A 22087-nucleotide genomic window follows, 5' to 3' on the forward strand; every position below is an offset into this window, starting at 1 on the left:
TATTCTTCTATAGGTGTTTCTCCATATACATCGCAGTTCTTTTTCTACTGTGCAAAGTTAAGTTCGACCGTTCACTGGGGTCATGGTGAAAAAAGATCGTATTTAAATGCGAAAGGCAGAGAGTTCATCTGTAGAAGTGCTTTTATTCTGTGACTGATACGTGTGAGACAAAAGTTGCGGTTGTCTTATTTTACGTGTGCTAAACGAAGCGCAGATGCGCTGTGACCTGAAGAGTGTAAAGCAGTCTTGTTTATGATTGGTGGAGGGAGGTGGAAGTTAGGGCTTGAAAGTTTATAAAACTCATTTGGAACCCGGCACCTTAAACCAAGGCTGGCGGTTGAACGTATTCACCTGTACAAAAATAAATGATAATATTTAGGACTTTATTTTCTACAGGCGTTGTGTTCAAAACAAACCGCAAACTTTACAATAAGTGATGCAGTGTGTTGTTTTTTTTCTTAATTTTGATCTCTTTTACTTGTCTGTTTACAGGTGTCATTGCGAATCCGCACCTCCTCGTCCCCTCCATATGCAACACAGTTATTTTCCTACTGTGCAAAGTTCAGTTTTACTGTTGGTAACTGGCATTATCTTTATTTGAGACGTTATTTTCTACAGGTGTTGTGTTCAAGATAAATCGCAAACTTCACAATAATTTACGCAGTGTGTTCTTTTTTTTTCTTGATTTTTTTTTCTTTTACTTGTCCGTTCACAGTCCGTGTCATTGTGAATCTGTCCTCGTCGCTGCGCATCTTTCATGCGTGTTATATAATTTCACCATATTTATATATTTTATTTACAGTTTCTTATAAAGCGCAGCAGATTCAGTTGTACTTTACAATTGTAGACAGTGACAAAACAAACTGGTTAACAACAGACTTGGAGGTAGGAGGGCCCTGCTGCAAGCTTACAATCTATAGGGGGAGGATTTCAGATCAGCCAGATCATTGTAAGTTTCCCGCCCACTACAAACACAGCGTGAATGTGATGGTCACATCTGCATGTCAGTAACATAGGGAGAGAGTCCTGAATCTGTCACTGAGCCCGGCAGAGCATTAGCGGATTCAATTCTGCTTTATTCCTAACTTGAAATGGAGAAAAGCAGACCAAAAAAACCCCCACAAATAAGAAATCTAAACAGTAGCGTGAGAGCCAGCAATTTGCCGGGGCTCCCTGCGACAGACATTGCATTATCATAATTGTCTCTACTACATGATAGGACAGAAAAATAATAATGTCAGGTCGTATGCTCCTTTTTATGAGACTCGGGGAAGTGACTGCCAGGTGGACTGGGTCAGATGACATCTTTTGATCAGACCTGTCCAAAGAGATCAAAGATGAATGGCAGGTAATGGATACTCGCTGACAAACCAAATCTACAGCAGAAATAGGCCTGCCGCAATCTGCCAGTTACCCATTAGATGCTCACCTAACTAAGGCATTCTGCCTGACACACTGCCCGGCCGCCTAAATCAGCAGAGCGTCGCTGCTAAAATTGTGTATTATCATTGGAAATGGCTATTATTCCCCCAGTAACATTTCTGTTAGGGGTTCGTTTGCATACGGTGGCCTGGTTGAAGGCTGAGGGCTGACGGTGGTACTTGTGTTCCTGCAAGGTGCGTCGGTGGCTGCAATAGCAAAGCCCAGAAACATCACCCTACCCTGCTTGTCTTTAGCTTCCTTTAATATAATAATCATTGTTTATATAGCGCTCTTTCTCCAATAGGACTCAAGGCGCTTAACGGATAGAATGAATGTAAATGTAATACAGTACAGGAACAATAAAGTACAGAAAAGTTTTTCATAAACAGTACTTAAGGGAATTACGGAAATGCTTGATTAAACAGGAAAGTCTTGAATGTTTTTGAAGGATTCTAGAGAGGGGGCCTCTCGAACTGTGCTAGGAAGTGAGATTCATAGAGTCGGAGCCGCATGGCTAAAATCTTGACCCCCCCCCAGATGAATTACAGGAGATCCTAGGTACTGCTAAAAGTGATTCATCTACATTTTATAGATTAACTTTCTTCTGTAATAGTGTATAGTGCAGCATTTTGCAACCTCAGTGCTCAAGGGTTTCTGCTTTTTAAGGCCCCCACACATTAGCGCGACTTCTCGGAGGCTTGAAGTCACAAGCGATTTCCTGCGAACTCCCCGGTAGCTTCCTGGGTGGCAGGATACATCGTATGCGATCCTTTTACATATGATGTACCAGATGGCTGCGGGATCCGATAAATCTTTGTGGGAGCCATGGTGATCTCTGGCTCCAATCCAATGCGTACGGGATTGCGGATTGGAGTCGGAGGTAAAACACATATAATTTGACACTTTTCACCCGATTTCTTGGCACGATGTGTCGGAAGCAGTTGAAAGGGGGCCCAAATCGCACTAGTGTATGGGTGTTTCTAGATCGACGTGAAAAGGATGATAATAACTAGGTCGACACCCATTGGTCAACATGGACGAAAGCTTGACAAGTACAAGATGTCGACATTGGAGTGGTGGACTGGTGGTTAGAATTAGGCAACAGGTCGACAATCACTAGGTTGGCACATGAAAAATGTCGGCCTGCATTAGATTGACATGGCCATTAGGTCGACACAAGTATTAGGTCAACATGGAAGAGATCGACCTGAAAAAGGTCGACATGATTTTTTTCATGTTTTTTTTTTATACAGGATTGTTGCGCGGTACACTTACAGATGGAGCCGGCCATATCCTTGCAGTGGATGGCGATTCATCCACCACTAGTGGCCGGTTACCGCCAGGGGCGCGTCCGCACGAGACGCTTGCCGTCCTAAACCCCCCCCCCTCGAACTGGGCAGCGTCTCCCTGAAGAGGAGACGGGCAGGGAGATGCTGCCCAGCTGCCGTGATACTGGGACGCGCGTGCGCATGAGACGCACGCGCGTGCGCATAAGACGCATGCGCGTCTCAGTCTCTATCGCCGGCACTCGCCAGTGAAAGGCATCTGGCAAGCGCCGGCCAAAGATAAGGCCTGCTCCATCTGTATACAGTGTCTATTTCGACTCAAGTCGACATAGACACACAAAAAAACATGAATTGCTGATGTAAAAAAAGTGACAGTAAAAAAAGTCATGTTGAACTTTTCATGCACTGACCATTGCCTCACCAACTCTTTGCTAGTGTCGACCCTTTGTCAATGTCGACCTAGTGCATGTCAATGTACAGTAGACACTGTAAATCTGGATCCCACGGTGGGTAGGAACGGGTTTATTTACTAAGGTGAGAGTTCTATTGAAGATGGGTTGTTGCCCATAGCAACCAAATTCTACTTCTTATTTATTTAGCACCTTCCAAAAGATAATAAATAGAATCTGGTTGGTTTCCCATAGCAACAACCTATCTTCAATAGAACTCCCATCTTAGTAAATGTAACTTTCTTGCAGTTTCAGTAAATAACCTCATCGTCTGATGTGGGGGTGGGGGTGGGGTGGTGGGGGCAGGTTATATATGGGGTGGTGGGGCAGGTTATATATGCCCTGTTATATACTGTAAGTGCCGGGACACAGACTGGTAAAATCACTGAACAGTAAATTATGGGGAATCATCCTGGAGGGTCAAGGACAGGAAAACCGGTCGTTTACCTCTCGTACGGTTCAGTAACTGCCGGAGTATCCGCTTTCTCCCAGGCCCAGGCCGCACTCATGATTTAGGTGAGGGATAAGCGGGGATAGTTAGGGAATTCCTTCTTCTGGACAGTGTCAGCCCCTAATTGTGCGCTGATATTTCCAGAACACACCACATCTCTGTGCGAGACACAAACAATGTTCTTGTGTTATTATCGCTGACACCTTCGGCTGGGGGTGAATTGTATTATGATCCAGGAAAAAAATAGTGCGTTGACCATTTGCGTGTTTCAGCAATTGCACCTGTCGACCTTAACCTCTGTCGTTCTTTTATCTTTTGCTCCGGTTGACCGAATGCATGTCGACCATATGAAGCCAAATGTAATAGGGTGTGAGAATCAGAAAAAGTGAGAGATTTTGGGAGAGTTTTCCCATTTTTTTTAAAGCGGCAATCATTTACCCTGCAGACCCAGGTTGATTTTACCATGTAACTGATTGCCGCTTAAAAAAACATTTGGTCGATGCTGTCCACCTAAATGCTGTCAATGTTTTATATGCATCCAAGCAGTTCTATTGGGGAAATTCCATATATACGTAATGACAAACATCTATTTTATTATATATCCCAAGAATGACATGGGAGAGAACTGAGCCGGAATGCATCTTGTTTGCATTACCTTGTCATATGTCATTATTCAGGTCATGGTGACATTATCCATTGCATATATTACTTTATTTGTAACATATTCTTGTACTAAACATGTGGTCTATGATAATCCAGCTGCCTCATTGTGTGAAAAAAGAACAATACTATGTGTAACTCCAGCTATAGTAATATTAGATGGGGAGCCCCCTTAGTAACAGGATGCACAAAACATGGCCAGTAACTCACAGACAAAGGTCTGGAGGAAAACCATTACAATGGAAGAAAATAACGGGGGCAGGGGGTGCGAATCCCGTCACTTGTACCCCTTTCACATCTCATATGTCGAGTCGCACCTGGGATTTTGACACAGGTCCGTCCCGGGAGTGACCTGGCATTTGCAATGTGAAAGGGGAACAAGTGGGTGGGGCGGATCGTCATTGGGGGGCAGGGTAGGGTGCAGTGCTTGACACTGCCTCCTCCCTATAGTGTGGACGGGACCCGGGTAGCTCAACCTGGTTTACCCATTTATGCTGCCCAACAATGCGGCTTGAACCCAGGATTAACCCATTTTTTAACCCGGGTCAGAATTCTCCGGTTGCTGGACCCGAGTAATTTGAAAAGGCCCTTTCACACTGCACGTTGACCCAGGTCGACCAGGCAAAGCCCGAGTCAGACCTGGGTTATTTGTGATATGTAAAAGGGGTATTAATGATTGTTCCACTTTATTTTTCCGTTACACCTGGGTATGTGGACCCTTAATTACTGTACCGCTTCACTTGCCATATTACCGTTCCCAACTGGAGTCCACTTGGATGATAAGTATGAAAAAGTCCCCAAATATGGGAACATTTTGGGTCAACTATTTTGCGTCAATTATTGCCATGCCGACCTACAGTAACTGCATGTGTTGACCTTGTCCATGTTGAGCCTTTGGTCATGATCTCATGAGTATCAGCAATCCGGACTCTTTGTTTTTTTTTTAACAGAGAAAGGGGTCGCCCCATGTTCTTTGCTGGTCACCGCGTCCCCATAGCATACATTTTATCTAAAGTCCTCCTCGCTGGGGTAGCGACCACCACCTCCTAGCGGAGTTCACTCTGAGTCAAAGGAACCCCAACATGCTACATTGCAGCATAGGAAGGAACATGACGTCGCAGCGACACATAATGGTTTGTGTAACGCAGAGGTACAGTGCGGCAAATACACCCTTATTGGAAAGCTGAAGATTTCCCCTGGCATGTATCAAAGCCGTGGAAATCTGAGCCCACATCTGTTCTCTAATCTACACGAGACCAACGATACTTATTAGGAACATTGTTGCACCTACGTCAGCGCACAGCGATGACCTTTTATTGACGCCGATCGCTGTACATCTAGTAAGAACGCAGCACACGGGTTCATCGTTTCCTCCTCACCTGGAGAATACGATATTACACAAGATAAATTATTTGCTGCTACAGGAGACAACTCTTAGACCTTTTTCACAGATGCCACGATTAACGTTGGATATGGAGGGGGGGGAGGGGGAGACTGCGCAGGAAAATCAATACGCTCCCGCCATCATTTGCTGTAATTTTAATTTTCTCTCTCTCTCTGTGAAGCAGCGAATGGCTTTCACTTAGAACTGTGCAGTGCTACCAATCTATCAACAGATTACAATTTTCCTTAATTTTAATGTGGCTAACTTAAGATGTTGTATAGTAAATTTATGCAACTGATCACGGTTATTAAATTACGGCATCTGCAAAGGAGGCAATCAACCCCCGTATTACAGTTGCTGTGCGTGGATGGTAAATGTCAAGGATCTACCGTTGCACGGCGGGGAGGCCCTGTATTGTTAAAGATGCATAAAATATCAGCACTTCTCATCCTTGTGCATTCAACAAAGACTCTCATCATAATTAACTGGGGTGGAAATAAATAATTTTTACAAAGTACCTCGGATACGGTCGCGCATCGGCGCAGCCCCACGGTGCAGCCTGAACGCGGGATTGAGGTATTTAAACCTTCCGCTGCCTCGCAGCTCACTTAGACAATCAAATATTTACGCCTCACATAGCGATTGGAAAATTATATTAGAAAGTTTGATCTTGGCGCGAGAACGTCATTTTCACATTTTTTATGATTTGAGGTTATTTTATTTTTTTCCAGTGACAATTTGCATCAAGTAATTTTTAGCCACTCCCCCTTAGGTCTTTACTGACAAAGTTAAACATATCATAGTGGATCTGGGACAGGGAATGTTTTTGTCTTGCGGTGCTAGACATTACAACCGTTATAATGTGTAAACATTTGCAAAAGTAATAGCTCATGCACATACTGTAATGTTGGTGGCGTCCTAGTGGTACCTATTGTGCAGATAGTGGCGGAGACATTGTACTGGATTTTTCACTGTTGATTGGCTGTGAGCAGGACTCGTGAGTCAAGGCCAGAATTACTCACATGAGGTCTAGACTCTGCTGAGATACATAGGCCATGCTTGGTTTCTCCAGTATGTATAATGTCTAGCCCTCTGGAAGGGTCTCCTCTGCCAGGGGCCGAGGTGGAACATGAGCGAAGGAGCTGTGCAGTCTAGTAACAGAAGGACTGACCCTGTGGGTGACTCCTCCCTGTCTGTTTGTGTATAATACAGCCAGTGAACCATACCCTCCAACATGACCCATTCCATTAGGTACAAAATGCTCTGTTCCTGGACTTCCCTGCCAGTGACAGTTGCAGATGTGAGCCTGCAGCACAGTCCAAAATTCAAAAGGGAGAGCCACACCTACTGCCACCCCAAACATCACTGTCCTGAACTCACTGACAGTTAATGTGACCACCCATCTTTGAATATTGGATTGTGCTGGAGTCCAACCTCTGTAACTGCCACTGGCAGGGAAGTCCAGGAACAGAGCATTTTGTACCTAATGGAATGGGCCATGTTGGAGGGTATGGTGAACACTCGGCCTTGTGGCATGTGCAAGATGGCAAATGAAGGCTGCAGCTCCTGTTGGTGAGCTCTGCCCGGATGTACTGGATGGGTGAGGGGTATGGTTGGATGGAGTGCCCACAATGCCAGTGTCCTGTTGCCATGCTACCTGCTTCTCAGTGCCCACCTTACTGAGGAGGGTTAGAATCTCTCTAGTACCACCAAGGTGAAGGAGCATCACGTAGATCTCACACATGTCTGTCTGACCCCAGTGACAGCGAGCGCAGAGCTGGAAGGGCGGCTTATGAAGCCGGCTGTCAATCATCGTTGTGTGGCAGACGGGCGACTGACAGCTCAGATTGTTAGATATTGTACAGCGTGTTGCGCAGATGAATGGATGGATTTTCTGCAGGGTGGGAGAAAACTCTCCTGAAATCTTTGCTTGTGTTACACCGGTGTCCTCGGAACGTTGCATTACCAGTGTTATTTAATCCTCTAACGTGATATCCATACAGCTTCAGATGGTGCCATAAGGGACCTGAGTGGGCACCAAATGTGTATTTGTTTAAAGACTCTTTTCCTCAACATTTATTTTACAATTCTTAATGCAAATATACATTTTCATCTGGAAAAACAAACCCAGCTAAGAGTTTAATACCTCAGCGGCAGAAGCTGGAGCCCAGCCGATCGGCAACGGAATGATCGTCCCACAAACCACACACTCTCGGATACGTACTCACGGGGGGAGCAGAGCTGCAGGCATGACAGGAAAGGGTTAACCTGCTGGCTAAAGCGGTCTATGATTGGTGTATGTGAGTTGCAGAATAAAATAGCTGTTACAGTAATTATTATTGGATCTATATACAAGTCTTGGAGTTGAGGACCATTTTGTTATGCTGTGCTAGTAGCGCTTTGCTGCTCCAACTTGTCTCAGCCTATCAGGCATTAACTTTTATTATGTTTGTACCCAAATCCCCTTGATGACTGCTGGTTTGTGGTGCCCTTATGGCCCTGTGTGGTGCCCCGATGGTCCTGTGTGACCTTGGTGATCAGGTACTGGGGTAGTTCAGAGTTTAGCCCACATTATAACAAGTGAAACTACATTATATCATCTCACTGCAGACTCGCTGACTTCCCATACAGCTGTCAGTTCTAGTGCCAGCTTTCAGAGCTTGCTAGGTGCATAGGAACATAATGTATATATAATATATGGGGGCTGATAGGACAGTGGTGTGTGGGGGCTGCTGGGGCAATGCTGAGGGGTAGCTGTAGTTAAGGGTTGCTGCTAGGACTAGGACTGTGGTAAGGGGTAGCTGTAGTGGGGGAGCTACTGGGGCAGTACTGAGGGGAACTATAGTGTGTGTGTGTTGTGTCTGGGGCAGTACTGAGGGGAACTATAGTGTGTGTGTGTGTGTGTGTGTGTGTGTGTCTGGGGCAGTACTGAGGGGATGCTGTAGTGTATATATACAGTAGATTAATGAGATACTCAAACTTCAGGCGCCCCTATAACATAAAAAATTGCTGTAGTGTGTGTGTGTGTCTGTTGGGCAGTGATGGGGCAGTACCGTAGGTAAGCTGTGCGGAGGTGCTGGGGCAGAACTGAAGGGAAGTAGTGTGTGTGGGCTGGGGCAATACTGTGGGGAAGCTGTAGTGTCTAGATGTGGCAGTTGTGCTGGGGTGGTACTGAGGGTAAGTTGTGGGGGGCAGTACTAAGGGGAAGCTGTAGTGTCTGTGTGTGATGGAGCTGGGGTGACACCGAAGGTAAGCAGTGAGGAGGTGCTGGCACAGTACTGAGGGGAAGCTGTAGTGTCTGCTTGTGGCAGTAGTGTTGGGGTTGTATTGAGGGTAAGCTGTGGGAGGTAGTACTGAGGGGAAGCTGTAGGGTCTGCTGAGGGTAAGCTGTGGGGGGCAGTACTGACGGGAAGCTGTAGGATCTGCTGAGGGTAAGCTGTGGGAGGTAGTACTGAGGGGAAGCTGTAGGGTCTGCTGAGGGTAAGCTGTGGGGGGCAGTGCTGAGGGGAAGCTGTAGTCTGTGTGTATGGGTTGGTGGTCCTGGAACAGTACTGAGGTTATGTAGAGGTAGTGCTGTGGAGACGCTGACTGCGTCAGTGCTGAGATGTTTGGACTGCCAACACAGTGTGTACAATAAGCATTCCTATGTGACCAGAGGAGCTTTCACTTCAATGCGTCAGCATGAAGCCCATTACACTGTATGATCACTGCTGCATTAGGCCCCCATCATCTGGTCACCACAATTCTGCAGAGGAGAGGGGCACTTTCTAATGTACTTTTGTGGGCGGTCCTAGCTCGCACTGCTCTGATTGGCCTATCTCAGTTACCATGCAGTAGTGTCGTTTGCACCATATGTATGAAATAAACCTCTCATTAGTAGAAATAAGCTGTTTTGTCTTGTGCACATTTGCGCTGCTATAGTAACAGACCATCATTATGGCCAGAAAGTGCTGTAATAATTGGTGCCCTGCCATTCGCCCCCATCTAATGCTGCTTTCTACGTCACCCGGCCTCGTAGAGACGGACTCTGCAGCTTCACCATGTTCTTCAGAAATCAGGATTTTAGCCTGTCTCCTACTGTATATCTATTGTTCTTACAGAAGCCATCACACACTTGTTGCCAGAACATTGTGTATATTAGATGCTGCTGTAACTGAAACAATGACAAAGTCTGTTCTTATATATTTCCAAACAGTCACCATGAGAATGAAAGCCAGCGTGCAGGGCGCGCCATATCAGCAGTCCATCAGGATAAGTCATTGGCCATGTTTGTCTACGCAGTCAGAAAGTACCTGAATAGTCTTCTGAAGGTTCAGTAAAACAAATATTATGCCTTTGCCTTACACATGGTGCTAGCTCGGAGACCAACACACATTATACGGCAATGGTGTACGAATATGAAGTCCCGGTCTAGTTTACTGGTGGACAGAGGAATCACTTGGCCAACCAGAAGGATCTTCAGGGTCTCCCGGCTGGACACCAGAAGTTGCCCACTCAGAGTAGACAATCATAGGAGCTTCTGAGTGCTATAGTGTGGACCTAGCTGTACATTTCTCGCACACTCAGTGACATTCGCCGGTCCCGTATGACAGTGTGGATAACCAGCAGCTCCCATAATGGCCTGACGTTATATATCCAGGCCCCTATTGTGTAAAGCCCCATACAGGAGGAGTAGGGCGACATTGCCTACATGACATTACTAGCATTCAGCATGCCCGGTGCATTTGGCGGGCAGCATCAGAACGGTGTTGGTAATTGGAGTACTTTCTATATACCATATTATGGCCATGGGCTGTATAATATGCTGGGTATTTAGCGCTGCTGGACAGTATGGGGTACATTTACTTAAGCTTTTAAAAATGAAAAGTACTAATGTTGCCCATAGCAACCAGATTCTGTCTATTGTTTTCTAAGATTGAATAAATAAACGATAGACATAGTCTGATTGGTTTATTTGTACCAGCTTTAGTAAATGTACCACATGAGTAATATAATGGCCCTTATTCTGATTGATGCGGACTTTACCGCGTTCTTACGGATAGCGTCTTTACGGCGTCTGCGCATGCGTGGAGAACGCTACGCGCATGTGCCACGCCTTGACTCGGTACCAGTTCGGACAAAGCCCGTCCAAAACTGGTCCCCGCAATCAGTCGGGAAATAGGGGCGTATTATGGGCGTCATGCGGAATGACACATGGGCGTAGTTTCAAAGTGGGCAAAACGGGGCGGAAACATGGGCGGACACGGGGGAGTACACTTATGTTGGGGGGCGTACATTCGGAAACCACTCCGAATGCACGCGAGCAAAAAGGGCTGAAATGTGCGGTGTCCACAAGTGTACTATTGCTTTGCGGACACCACTCGTTCATGCGGTAGGCGAACGTACGCCTAATGACTACAACCATTAACACCTGAACCCAATACAATCTACTCCTTTACTCATTACTCACTAATAGGACGCTTGTCAGTGCTTTAATTGAAACCATTGCACTTCAATTGCTGTAAGGGTTAATGTGTGCAATGCATGTGTTAGGCATGCTTGTAAGGATATATTGGAATCTAATTGATTCCATTTCCAAATAAGCAGTTTTTTATGAGGATAGGTAATTGAATAAGTGGGTCATGTGATGTCTTGCAGAAGATACTTCATAGTGGGTTGTTTGGCGTAAATACTCCGCTTACGTGCGGTAGCACCGCTTGGCTCCCGGTCGGATGCGGTATTCCCGAGCATACTCTGTAATACTCTGTAATACCGTGCCGAATCGGAGTGTTTCTCCCGCACACGCATGGTTTGTATGTCGTCCGTAAACACGCCCTGTTCTTAAAGAGTGAGTCCGTCCGAATGCGGAGGACACGTGGGCGTTTCTACGGACGATGGCCGCACGCGGCAAAACACCGTGGCGTGCGGACCGCTCCGTAAGAATGCGGGAATTTCCGCACAGATCAGAATAAGGGCCAATATGCTGATTAGGTGACGGGGATATTGTACAGGGGCCGATTCAGTTCTGCACACTAGTCTGCCGCCAGCACAGTCGCATTGCGTGCACGGAACTAAATACAGATATTTGCTGCATGCAGATTCATATGCAATTCCGTCTGCTTGCCCCGGACACGCCCACATTATACCTTTATCACATAGCCACGCCCATTCTGGGAATATGCAGCTAACACACGCTGCGCATGCGCAGTGATGAAACCACAAGATCCAGGCGCAATTTGTGCTGAACTACGCATCAGCCCTCACGTTGTGTAATTGCTGGGAATCCATTGTATGGGAAGCACATTGCCTGAGAACCTGGCTCCACAACGTTGCTTCTCTACAATATGCAGAATTGATAGATGTATGTTATTGTTTATATATAGAATTATCTTTTGTTTTTACTTTGAATATAGGAAGACTGACTCCTTTTTTGTCCCGGGGAAGGGTGGAAGGAAATGGTCCCGGTTCTGGAATGTATTCCAGTTTAACATTAAAGGTTTCAGCTGCCGGAACGTGTTTAATGTAAATATGCTGTCACACACCCTTCAAGTAATTGACACGAGCAGATGATTAGTAGCGTTCTCAGTGGTATTTCTGCATAATCTTACACTCTGACAGCGCTCCACCGCGCCTTTATACTGTCAGAGCGCCGCAATCAGCAACATTTTTTTCTCTGTCTCTGACAACATTTAGTTTGTCATTAGAAATCTCCTAAGTGGTCATTTAACATGTTTGGTATGCACGACGCAGAATGAAAGCATTATTGGGAAAACATAATCTCTTAAGGAAACTTTGCTTTCCTGCGAAGGCACCAGGGTTAACCCATTGTGTCCTAGCCGTGCCTGACAGACGCCATCTTGGCAGTGCCCAACATGCACAGCATGGGAGAAATTTACTAAGATGGGAGTTCTATTTCACATGGGATATTGCTATGGGCAACCAATTAGAATCTATTTTTACTCATTTAGCACCCTCTAGAACAGGCATGTCCAACCTACGGCCCTCCAGATGTTGTGAAACTACACATCCCAGCATGCCTTGCAATAGTTTTAGCATTTCCTAATAGCAATACAATGGCAAGGCATGCTGGGATGTGTAGTTTCACAACATCTGGAGGGCCGCAGGTTGGACATGCCTGCTCTAGAAGATGGTAGTTAGTTGGTTGCCCATAGCAACATCCCATCTGATATAGAACTCCCATCTTAGTAAAAAAAGCTAATTTTCATTTAGGAAACTTGAGTTCAAATACAGGCGTTTTACACAAATACTGGTTGTGGGACTACATATCCCAGAACATGTTACGGATCTTTGTCTTTCCGATCGATCTCCTCCCTTATACTGACATTTGTATCCCTTCTCCCATAGCTAAAGTGGCGTCTACTTTTTACACTAATAGATTATCGGGTTAGTTTTTCTCCTTCCTCGATTAAGATAAAGGGGAGGAGTCTAGGATTCTGTGATGTCACTTTTGGAGATAATTATGAATCATAAAGGTCTCGGAGTCTGCTCCCAACATTAATGGTGTCCCGAGGTTCTGGATCAGCCGGAATACACCGAGAAACTGATTCCGTTATCATGTTACAGTAGGTGAATCTTTAATCTTGACCTACAACGCTACGGTTTGGAGAAATTAGCAGTGTTGTATAAACATCGGATATGTAATATGTCCTAGCTTTCTCCCTTTTATAGTATTTATGTGAGATAACTGATCTACAGTACAAACTACTGTATGATGCCCCTTTTACTATTGTAGCTTGACATCTCCTCACTTTTAAACCCAGCTGCGAGTTTCCAGTGAAGTGCAAGTTGTAATACTAAAGTGCACTTGGAGTAAAGCTCTCGTTATCCAACAGCATTCTCAGAAACCGCCACTTAAATCAGCTTTATGGGTCTTTGCTCTGTCACATTCTGTTCTCTTATATGGTGTTCAGTTATTTATACTGTACAGTCTACATGCCGGATGCCCCAAACAGTGCCCAGTGCTTTAAAACACCCACATCATTGGACACTCAAGTCAAGCGCCGTCAATTCCTGTTTTTGGTTTGAGGAGTTACTAATACAAGGTACCAGATATCACTAGGCCTGCTACTGCCCTGGTAGTAATGCTGTCCAATAACTGGGTTGGTGCCCAGATGCCACCTGGCCTGACTCAACTCTGGTATAAAAAGTTACACAATAGCTAGCAAAGTGACCCGATGCCACTAGGCCTGCCACTGCCCTGGTATTAATGCTGCCCAATAGCTGGTGTGTATTGTATTGTACTAGTTATCACATTGTTGATGTAGCTGGACTAGTTATCACACTAGCTGGACTAGTTATCATGCTGTAACTGGACTAGTTATCACACTGTTGTTGTAGCTGGACTAGTTATCATGCTGTAGCTGGACTAGTATCACACTGTAGCTGGACTAGTTATCATGCTGTAACTGAACTAGTTATCACACTGTTGTTGTAGAAGGACTAGTTATCAGGCTGTAGCTGGACTAGTTATCACGCTGTAGCTGGACTAGCTATCACACTGTTGTTTTAGCTGGACTAGTTATCTCACTGTTGTTTTAGCTGGACTAGTTATCACACTGTTGATGTAACTGGACTAGTTATCATGCAGTTGCAATAGCTGGACTAGTTATCACACAGTTGCTGTAACTGGAATAGTTATCACTGTTATCACTGGACTAGTTATCATGGTGTTGCTGTAGCTTGACTTGTTATCACACTGTAGCTGGACTAGTTTTCATGGTGTAGTTGGATTAGTAATCATGCTGTAGCTGGACTCGTTATCACACTGTAGTTGGAGCTGGACTAGTTATCAGGCTGTTGCTGGTCTAGTTATCAGGCTTTTGCTGTAGCTGGACTAGTTATCACACGTTTGATGTAACTGGACTAGTTATTATGATGTTATTATATGGACTAGTTTTCACGCTGCTGCTGGACTAGTTATCATGCTTTATCTGGACTAGTTATCACACTGTAGCTGGACTATTTATAACCCTGTAGCTGGACTATTTATCATGGTGTAGCTGGATTAGTAATCATGCTGTAGCTGGGCTAGTTGTTACACTATAGCTGGGCTAGTTATCAGGCTGTTGCTGTAGCTGGACTAGTTACCAGGCTGTAGCTGGACTAGTTATCAGGTTATTGCTGTAGCTGGACTAGTTATCACACTGTAGCTGGACTAGTTACCTGCCTGAAAACTAGTCCGGCTGCAGCATGTAGCCGGACTAGTTTTCAGACTGTTGCTGTAGCTGGACAAGTTATCACACTGTAGCTGGACTAGTTATCACACTGTTGCTGTAGCTGGACTAGTTATCAAGTTGTTGCTGTAGCTGGACTAGTTATCACACTGTAGCTGGACTAGTTATCAGGCTGTTGCTGTAGCTGGACTAGTTATCGGGCTGTTGCTGTAGCTGGACTAGTTATCAGGCTGTTGCTGTAGCTGGACTAGTTATCACACTGTAGCTGGACTAGTTATCGGGCTGTTGTTGTAGCTGGACTAGTTATCAGTCTGTTGCTATAGCTGGACTAGTTATCACACTGTAGCTTGACTAGTTATCAGTCTGTTGCTATAGCTGGACTAGTTATCACACTGTAGCTGGACTAGTTATCACACTGTAGCTGGGCTAGTTGTCAGGCTGTTGCTGTAGCTGGACTAGTTATCACACTGTAGCTGGACTAGTTATCAGGCTGTTGCTGTAGCTGGACTAGTTATCACACTGTAGCTGGACTAGTTATCAGGCTGTTGCTGTAGCTGGACTAGTTATCACACTGTAGCTGTAGCTGGACTAGTTATCGGGCTGTTGCTGTAGCTGGACTAGTTATCAGGGTGTTGCTGTAGCTGGACTAGTTATCGGGCTGTTGTTGTAGATGGACTAGTTATCAGTCTGTTGCTATAGCTGGACTAGTTATCACACTGTAGCTGGGCTAGTTGTCAGGCTGTTGCTGTAGCTGGACTCATTATCACACTGTAGCTGGACTAGTTATCAGGGTGTTGCTGTAGCTGGACTAGTTATCACACTGTAGCTGGACTAGTTATCAGGCTGTTGCTGTAGCTGGACTAGTTATCAGGCTGTTGCTATAGCTGGACTAATTATCGGGCTGTTGCTGTAGCTGGACTAGTTATCGGGCTGTTGCTATAGCTGGACTAGTTATCACACTGTAGCTGGACTAGTTATCAGGCTATTGCTGTAGCTGGACTAGTTATCGGGCTGTTGCTACAGCTGGACTAGTTATCACACTGTAGCTGGACTAGTTATCAGGCTGTTGCTGTAGCTGGACTAGTTATCACACTGCAGCTGGACTAGTTATCACACTGTAGCTGGACTAGTTATCAGGCTGTTGCTGTAGCTGGACTAGTTATCAGGCTGTTGCTGTAGCTGGACTAGTTATCACACTGAAGCTGGACTAGTTATCAGGCTGTTGCTATAGCTGGACTAGTTATCAGGCTGTTGCTGTAGCTGGACTAGTTATCACACTGTAGCTGGACTAGTTATCAGGCTGTTGCTGTAGCTGGACTAGTTATCACACTGTAGCTGGACTAGTTATCGGGCTGTTGCTGTAGCTGGACTAGTTATCGGGCTGTTGCTATAGCTGAACTAGTTATCACACTGTAGCTGGACTAGTTATCAGGCTGTTGCTGTAGCTGGACTAGTTATCACACTGTAGCTGGACTAGTTATCAGGGTGTTGCTGTAGCTGGACTAGTTATCACACTGTAGCTGGACTACTTATCAGGCTGTTGCCGTAGCTGGACTAGTTATCAGGCTGTTGCTGTAGCTGGACTAGTTATCACACTGTAGCTGGACTAGTTATCGGGGTGTTGCTGTAGCTGGACTAGTTATCACACTGTAGCTGGACTAGTTATCAGGCTGTTGCTGTAGTTGGACTACTGTAGTTATCAGGCTGTTGCTGTAGCTGGACTAGTTATCACACTGTAGCTGGACTAGTTATCAGGCTGTTGCCGTAGCTGGACTAGTTATCAGGCTGTTGCTGTAGCTGGACTAGTTATCACACTGTAGCTGGACTAGTTATCGGGGTGTTGCTGTAGCTGGACTAGTTATCACACTGTAGCTGGACTAGTTATCACACTGTAGCTGGACTAGTTATCAGGCTGTTGCTGTAGTTGGACTACTGTAGTTATCAGGCTGTTGCTGTAGCTGGACTAGTTATCACACTGTAGCTGGACTAGTTATCAGGCTGTTGCTGTAGCTGGACTAGTTATCAGGCTGTTGCTGTAGCTGGACTAGTTATCAGGCTGTTGCTGTAGTTGGACTACTGTAGTTATCAGGCTGTTGCTACAGCTGGACTAGTTATCACACTGTAGCTGGACTAGTTATCAGACTGTTGCTGTAGCTGGACTAGTTATCACACTGTAGCTGGACTAGTTATCGGGCTGTTGCTGTAGCTGGACTAGTTATCGGGCTGTTGCTATAGCTGAACTAGTTATCACACTGTAGCTGGACTAGTTATCAGGCTGTTGCTGTAGCTGGACTAGTTATCACACTGTAGCTGGACTAGTTATCAGGGTGTTGCTGTAGCTGGACTAGTTATCACACTGTAGCTGGACTACTTATCAGGCTGTTGCCGTAGCTGGACTAGTTATCAGGCTGTTGCTGTAGCTGGACTAGTTATCACACTGTAGCTGGACTAGTTATCGGGGTGTTGCTGTAGCTGGACTAGTTATCACACTGTAGCTGGACTAGTTATCACACTGTAGCTGGACTAGTTATCAGGCTGTTGCTGTAGTTGGACTACTGTAGTTATCAGGCTGTTGCTGTAGCTGGACTAGTTATCACACTGTAGCTGGACTAGTTATCAGGCTGTTGCCGTAGCTGGACTAGTTATCAGGCTGTTGCTGTAGCTGGACTAGTTATCACACTGTAGCTGGACTAGTTATCGGGGTGTTGCTGTAGCTGGACTAGTTATCACACTGTAGCTGGACTAGTTATCACACTGTAGCTGGACTAGTTATCAGGCTGTTGCTGTAGTTGGACTACTGTAGTTATCAGGCTGTTGCTGTAGCTGGACTAGTTATCACACTGTAGCTGGACTAGTTATCAGGCTGTTGCCGTAGCTGGACTAGTTATCAGGCTGTTGCTGTAGCTGGACTAGTTATCACACTGTAGCTGGACTAGTTATCGGGGTGTTGCTGTAGCTGGACTAGTTATCACACTGTAGCTGGACTAGTTATCACACTGTAGCTGGACTAGTTATCAGGCTGTTGCTGTAGTTGGACTACTGTAGTTATCAGGCTGTTGCTGTAGCTGGACTAGTTATCACACTGTAGCTGGACTAGTTATCAGGCTGTTGCTGTAGCTGGACTAGTTATCAGGCTGTTGCTGTAGCTGGACTAGTTATCAGGCTGTTGCTGTAGTTGGACTACTGTAGTTATCAGGCTGTTGCTGTAGCTGGACTAGTTATCACACTGTAGCTGGACTAGTTATCAGGCTGTTGCCGTAGCTGGACTAGTTATCAGGCTGTTGCTGTAGCTGGACTAGTTATCACACTGTAGCTGGACTAGTTATCGGGGTGTTGCTGTAGCTGGACTAGTTATCACACTGTAGCTGGACTAGTTATCACACTGTAGCTGGACTAGTTATCAGGCTGTTGCTGTAGCTGGACTAGTTATCAGGCTGTTGCTGTAGCTGGACTAGTTATCACACTGCAGCTGGACTAGTTATCACACTGTAGCTGGACTAGTTATCAGGCTGTTGCTGTAGCTGGGCTAGTTGTCAGGCTGTTGCTGTAGCTGGACTCGTTATCACACTGTAGCTGGACTAGTTATCAGGCTGTTGCTGTAGCTGGACTCGTTATCACACTGTAGCTGGACTAGTTATCAGGCTGTTGCTGTAGCTGGACTAGTTTCCTTTCAATGAGTGTAGGCCTTACAGTTATTTCTGACAATGCTGAAACGCTTTTACTACACCTTTAAAGAATGCTGGACTAGTTATCACACTGTAGCTGGACTAGTTATCAGGCTGTTGCTGTAGCTGGACTAGTTATCAGGCTGTTGCTGTAGCTGGACTAGTTATCACACTGCAGCTGGACTAGTTATCACACTGTAGCTGGACTAGTTATCAGGCTGTTGCTGTAGCTGGGCTAGTTGTCAGGCTGTTGCTGTAGCTGGACTCGTTATCACACTGTAGCTGGACTAGTTATCAGGCTGTTGCTGTAGCTGGACTCGTTATCACACTGTAGCTGGACTAGTTATCAGGCTGTTGCTGTAGCTGGACTAGTTTCCTTTCAATGAGTGTAGGCCTTACAGTTATTTCTGACAATGCTGAAACGCTTTTACTACACCTTTAAAGAATGCATTATTAATGGGTGTAATAGGCCTCATTGTTGTGGACTTGTGAGTTCCAGCACATGGTATGCAGGCACTTGTAGTTCCACAAGCACCAGAGAGCCTCCATGTATTGCATTGGGCCGTGCCTCTGCTGCATTCACCTCAGCAATAAACCTTTGTACATTGCCGACTTAATCCCGATTGATTCATAAGCTGTCATGACTGTGTTACATTATTACTCTGTATAATATAAGTTCACCTTTATTGAAGCATCTCTTGTTCCTACATCAGCTCCCTAATCTGTCTCCATAGATTTCCAGGCTATAGCTCGTATAGATCTGGCCGGTGACAAGGGTTAGACCAGTCTACTAGAACATCTACTTGTAGCCGGGAAAGTGTGCATTCATCAGCGCGCTAGGTCGATCAGCTCCTACCTGGATCAATGGACTGCTGTGTGATCCCTCTCCAGCGTAATGTGTTTCAGAACCCACATAGCGGGACGTTTCTCTGTCCTGCAGCCATTTATCTTTGAATGTCAAATTGCAATAATTAACCATTATTGATCTTAAATTCAATTAACTTCATTAACACAAGTCACGGTGAGGGTCCTTGTAAGGGAAAGTCTCCTGATGACTGTCTCTCCGCGCCATGAAGCTGATATTCAGTGTTTTTATACAGGAGGATATATAATACGCACAGCCGATCCATACATTTCTTCTAACAAGAAGCAAAGATTGGCCTGGTTCTGGGAACATCCTGTGTACATGTTCTGCAAAGCTGCGGCCATATAAGGTTTATCCGGCCAGATCCCATCTGCTTCATGGGAGGGTTCCATTTTGTTGTGGCTGGAGTCTTCTCATCATACAAATTATTTGGTTATCATTATAATTTATTACCAGTTATTAATATATCGCAAAACATCTTCTGCTGCGCTTTACAGAGAATATTTGAACATCATCCCATGCCCAGTGGAGCTTACAATCTATATTCCCTACCACATGTACACGCACACACAGACATTCTTGGGTTCATTTTTTGGGAGCCAATTAACCCATCATTATATATTTCTGGAGTGTGGGAGGAAACCGGAGTACCCGGAGTAAACCCACGCAAGCACGGGGAGAATATACAAACCCCGCACAGTTAGAGCCATGGCGGGAATTGAATCCATGACCTCAGCGCAGTGAGGCAGTAATAAAACCACTACATCGTCCGTGCTGCCCCATAAAATAAAATTCAGATCTGACCCTTAAACATTCTCTCCTAATTTTGGGGAACATAATTAATGTCACAAAAGCGTTTCAGTGAATAGCTTTAGTGTTCATGTGTAGCTGTTGCTGTTACTGCTCATGACGTTCCTTGAAGTATAAAGCATTCTCCGTACTTTAAATCAATATTTCCCAATATAGGCCTCTCATCTGTGAGGTCACCTATCAGAGCTGCATTTTATGGCATAGAGATCTTAGTGGGAAGTGGTCTCTCAACCTTTAATTCATTACTGAAAGCCACCCATAGGTTTCATAACGTTAGGTTTGTGAGCAAATCCATCGATGAGTAAACAAATTCCGGTACTCTTTACCTAGAACGGCCACAATCGCGGCCATCGCGGCTAATTTATAATGGCATGCGCGATGACCGCGATGCCCGCGATTTTACATAGGGAATAATGTGAAATGTATATTGACCGTGATGCCCGCGATTTTACATAGGGAACAATGTTAAAGGCACCCTGAAGTGTGAAATGGCCCCCCCCCATTGTTAACACCACCCCACGATCAACGCGAACCCGAAGCGTGGCGAGTGCAACCGGCCCGCGAGGGGCGGCGGTACGCGTCCTCCGACCTTTTCATACCCCCACTATCCACGTCGGCGTGGAGTTGAGAATAGAAAGTGTGGCGAGCCACCGAGCCCGAAGCGTGGCGAGTGCAACCGCCCGCGAGGGGCGGCGGTACGCGTCCTCCGACCTTTTCATACCCCCACTATCCACGTCGGCGTGGAGTTGAGAATAGAAAGTGTGGCGAGCGCAGCGAGCCACCGAGCCCGAAGCGTGGCGAGCGCAGCGTACTGCGTACTGGTTACAGTCTTGTGTGTACATTAGGAGTCTGTATTAAGGGCCTGATTCGCTGCTTGGAGAGCCCTGAAATGCCGACCAGCCGAAAGACACCCCCCTCCCCCGCGCGCCGCTTACACATCCTCTTGCATTCTAACCCATCCCCTTGCATGCGGCAGGAGTGATCATTTGATGGATGCCGACCTGACTTATTTCCTCCATAAATTATCGAAGACGGGATGGGCGCCAACATCAGCCGCCTGCCCGCCTCCGTACCCGGGGGAATGCCCAACGTTTTCGTGGGGACACCTAAAAATGCTGCGGTTTCCCCCACTCCAGACCCATTTCCGTCCTCGGCCCTCCCTCCCCGCAGAAATGCGCAAGCGCAAACCCTGACCATCGGCGCTGTGTGCAAATTTGGATCGCTACGAGCCCCCAAGTGCCTTCTATGGGAGAGTAACGCTTGGTCGTGCAGCTGAAATGATAACCGCGATTTACACAGCTATATTTAATTCTGGTCATTTTTAGCTGCAAATCCCGGGGTCATTTAAAGGTAGAAAGGAAAAAAAAAGTCTCTTCTGAGACCCAGATATCCGGCAGTTCACAGTGTACGGTGTCTTACACAAAAGCTGCTAGAGGAAAGTAGAATTGCATGGAGGCGGCAGTAGCCTTTGTGACAAAAGGAGAGACGGATTGTTGTGGGTGGGAATCAATTTGTGCTGTAATAGGCCATAGTGAAAGTGTTATGATACACGAAGGAACGACAAGCCTCGTCTTTAATCACAAAGGAAAATCACCCAGGAAGTGCCATGCAGTCCCAGCGGAGCAGTTACACGTCTGATATATTTCTCCTCTCTCTCTGTCCTTCCGAGGAATTTATCATTTGTAGGTTGACGGATTTAACCCTTCTGCGGCCACTGAATAGGCTGCAAAAGAGCTTTTCCGCTGCACCCAGCTATGCCAGGATTAAATCCTCGCTGTTTGCAACTGAATTAATAGCATATTGACAGTAGACATTTTTGCATGGTACGGCTGGCATGGGATTTATGCAATGCATACAAACATAAAGCACAGGCTAACAAAGGTAAACAGCAGAAATGCTGTTCACTTGCCAGAAAATGTCGC

At 45.8% G+C, this 22087-nt stretch overlaps 1 protein-coding gene across 2 annotated transcripts in view; it reads left to right on the forward strand.

Annotated features, from left to right (window-relative positions):
* The window catches only part of TSHZ3 (teashirt zinc finger homeobox 3), an 81730-nt gene that overhangs the window by 53643 nt on the left and 6000 nt on the right, over nucleotides 1-22087 (forward strand). Inside the window, exon 1 of one of the 2 annotated variants that reach the window (XM_083165494.1) lies at nucleotides 21340-21847. The exons of the other annotated variant lie outside the window; for it this stretch is intronic. Coding sequence (XP_083021620.1) covers nucleotides 21772-21847 — 76 coding nt within the window. The 5' untranslated portion in view covers nucleotides 21340-21771. Of the gene's footprint in view, nucleotides 1-21339; nucleotides 21848-22087 lie in introns of those variants that run through there. 2 annotated transcript variants of the gene reach the window in all.

The sequence above is a fragment of the Crinia signifera genome, chromosome 11, assembly GCF_055691185.1.
Source record: "Crinia signifera chromosome 11, ASM5569118v1, whole genome shotgun sequence".
NCBI classification, from domain to species: Eukaryota; Metazoa; Chordata; class Amphibia; order Anura; family Myobatrachidae; genus Crinia; species Crinia signifera.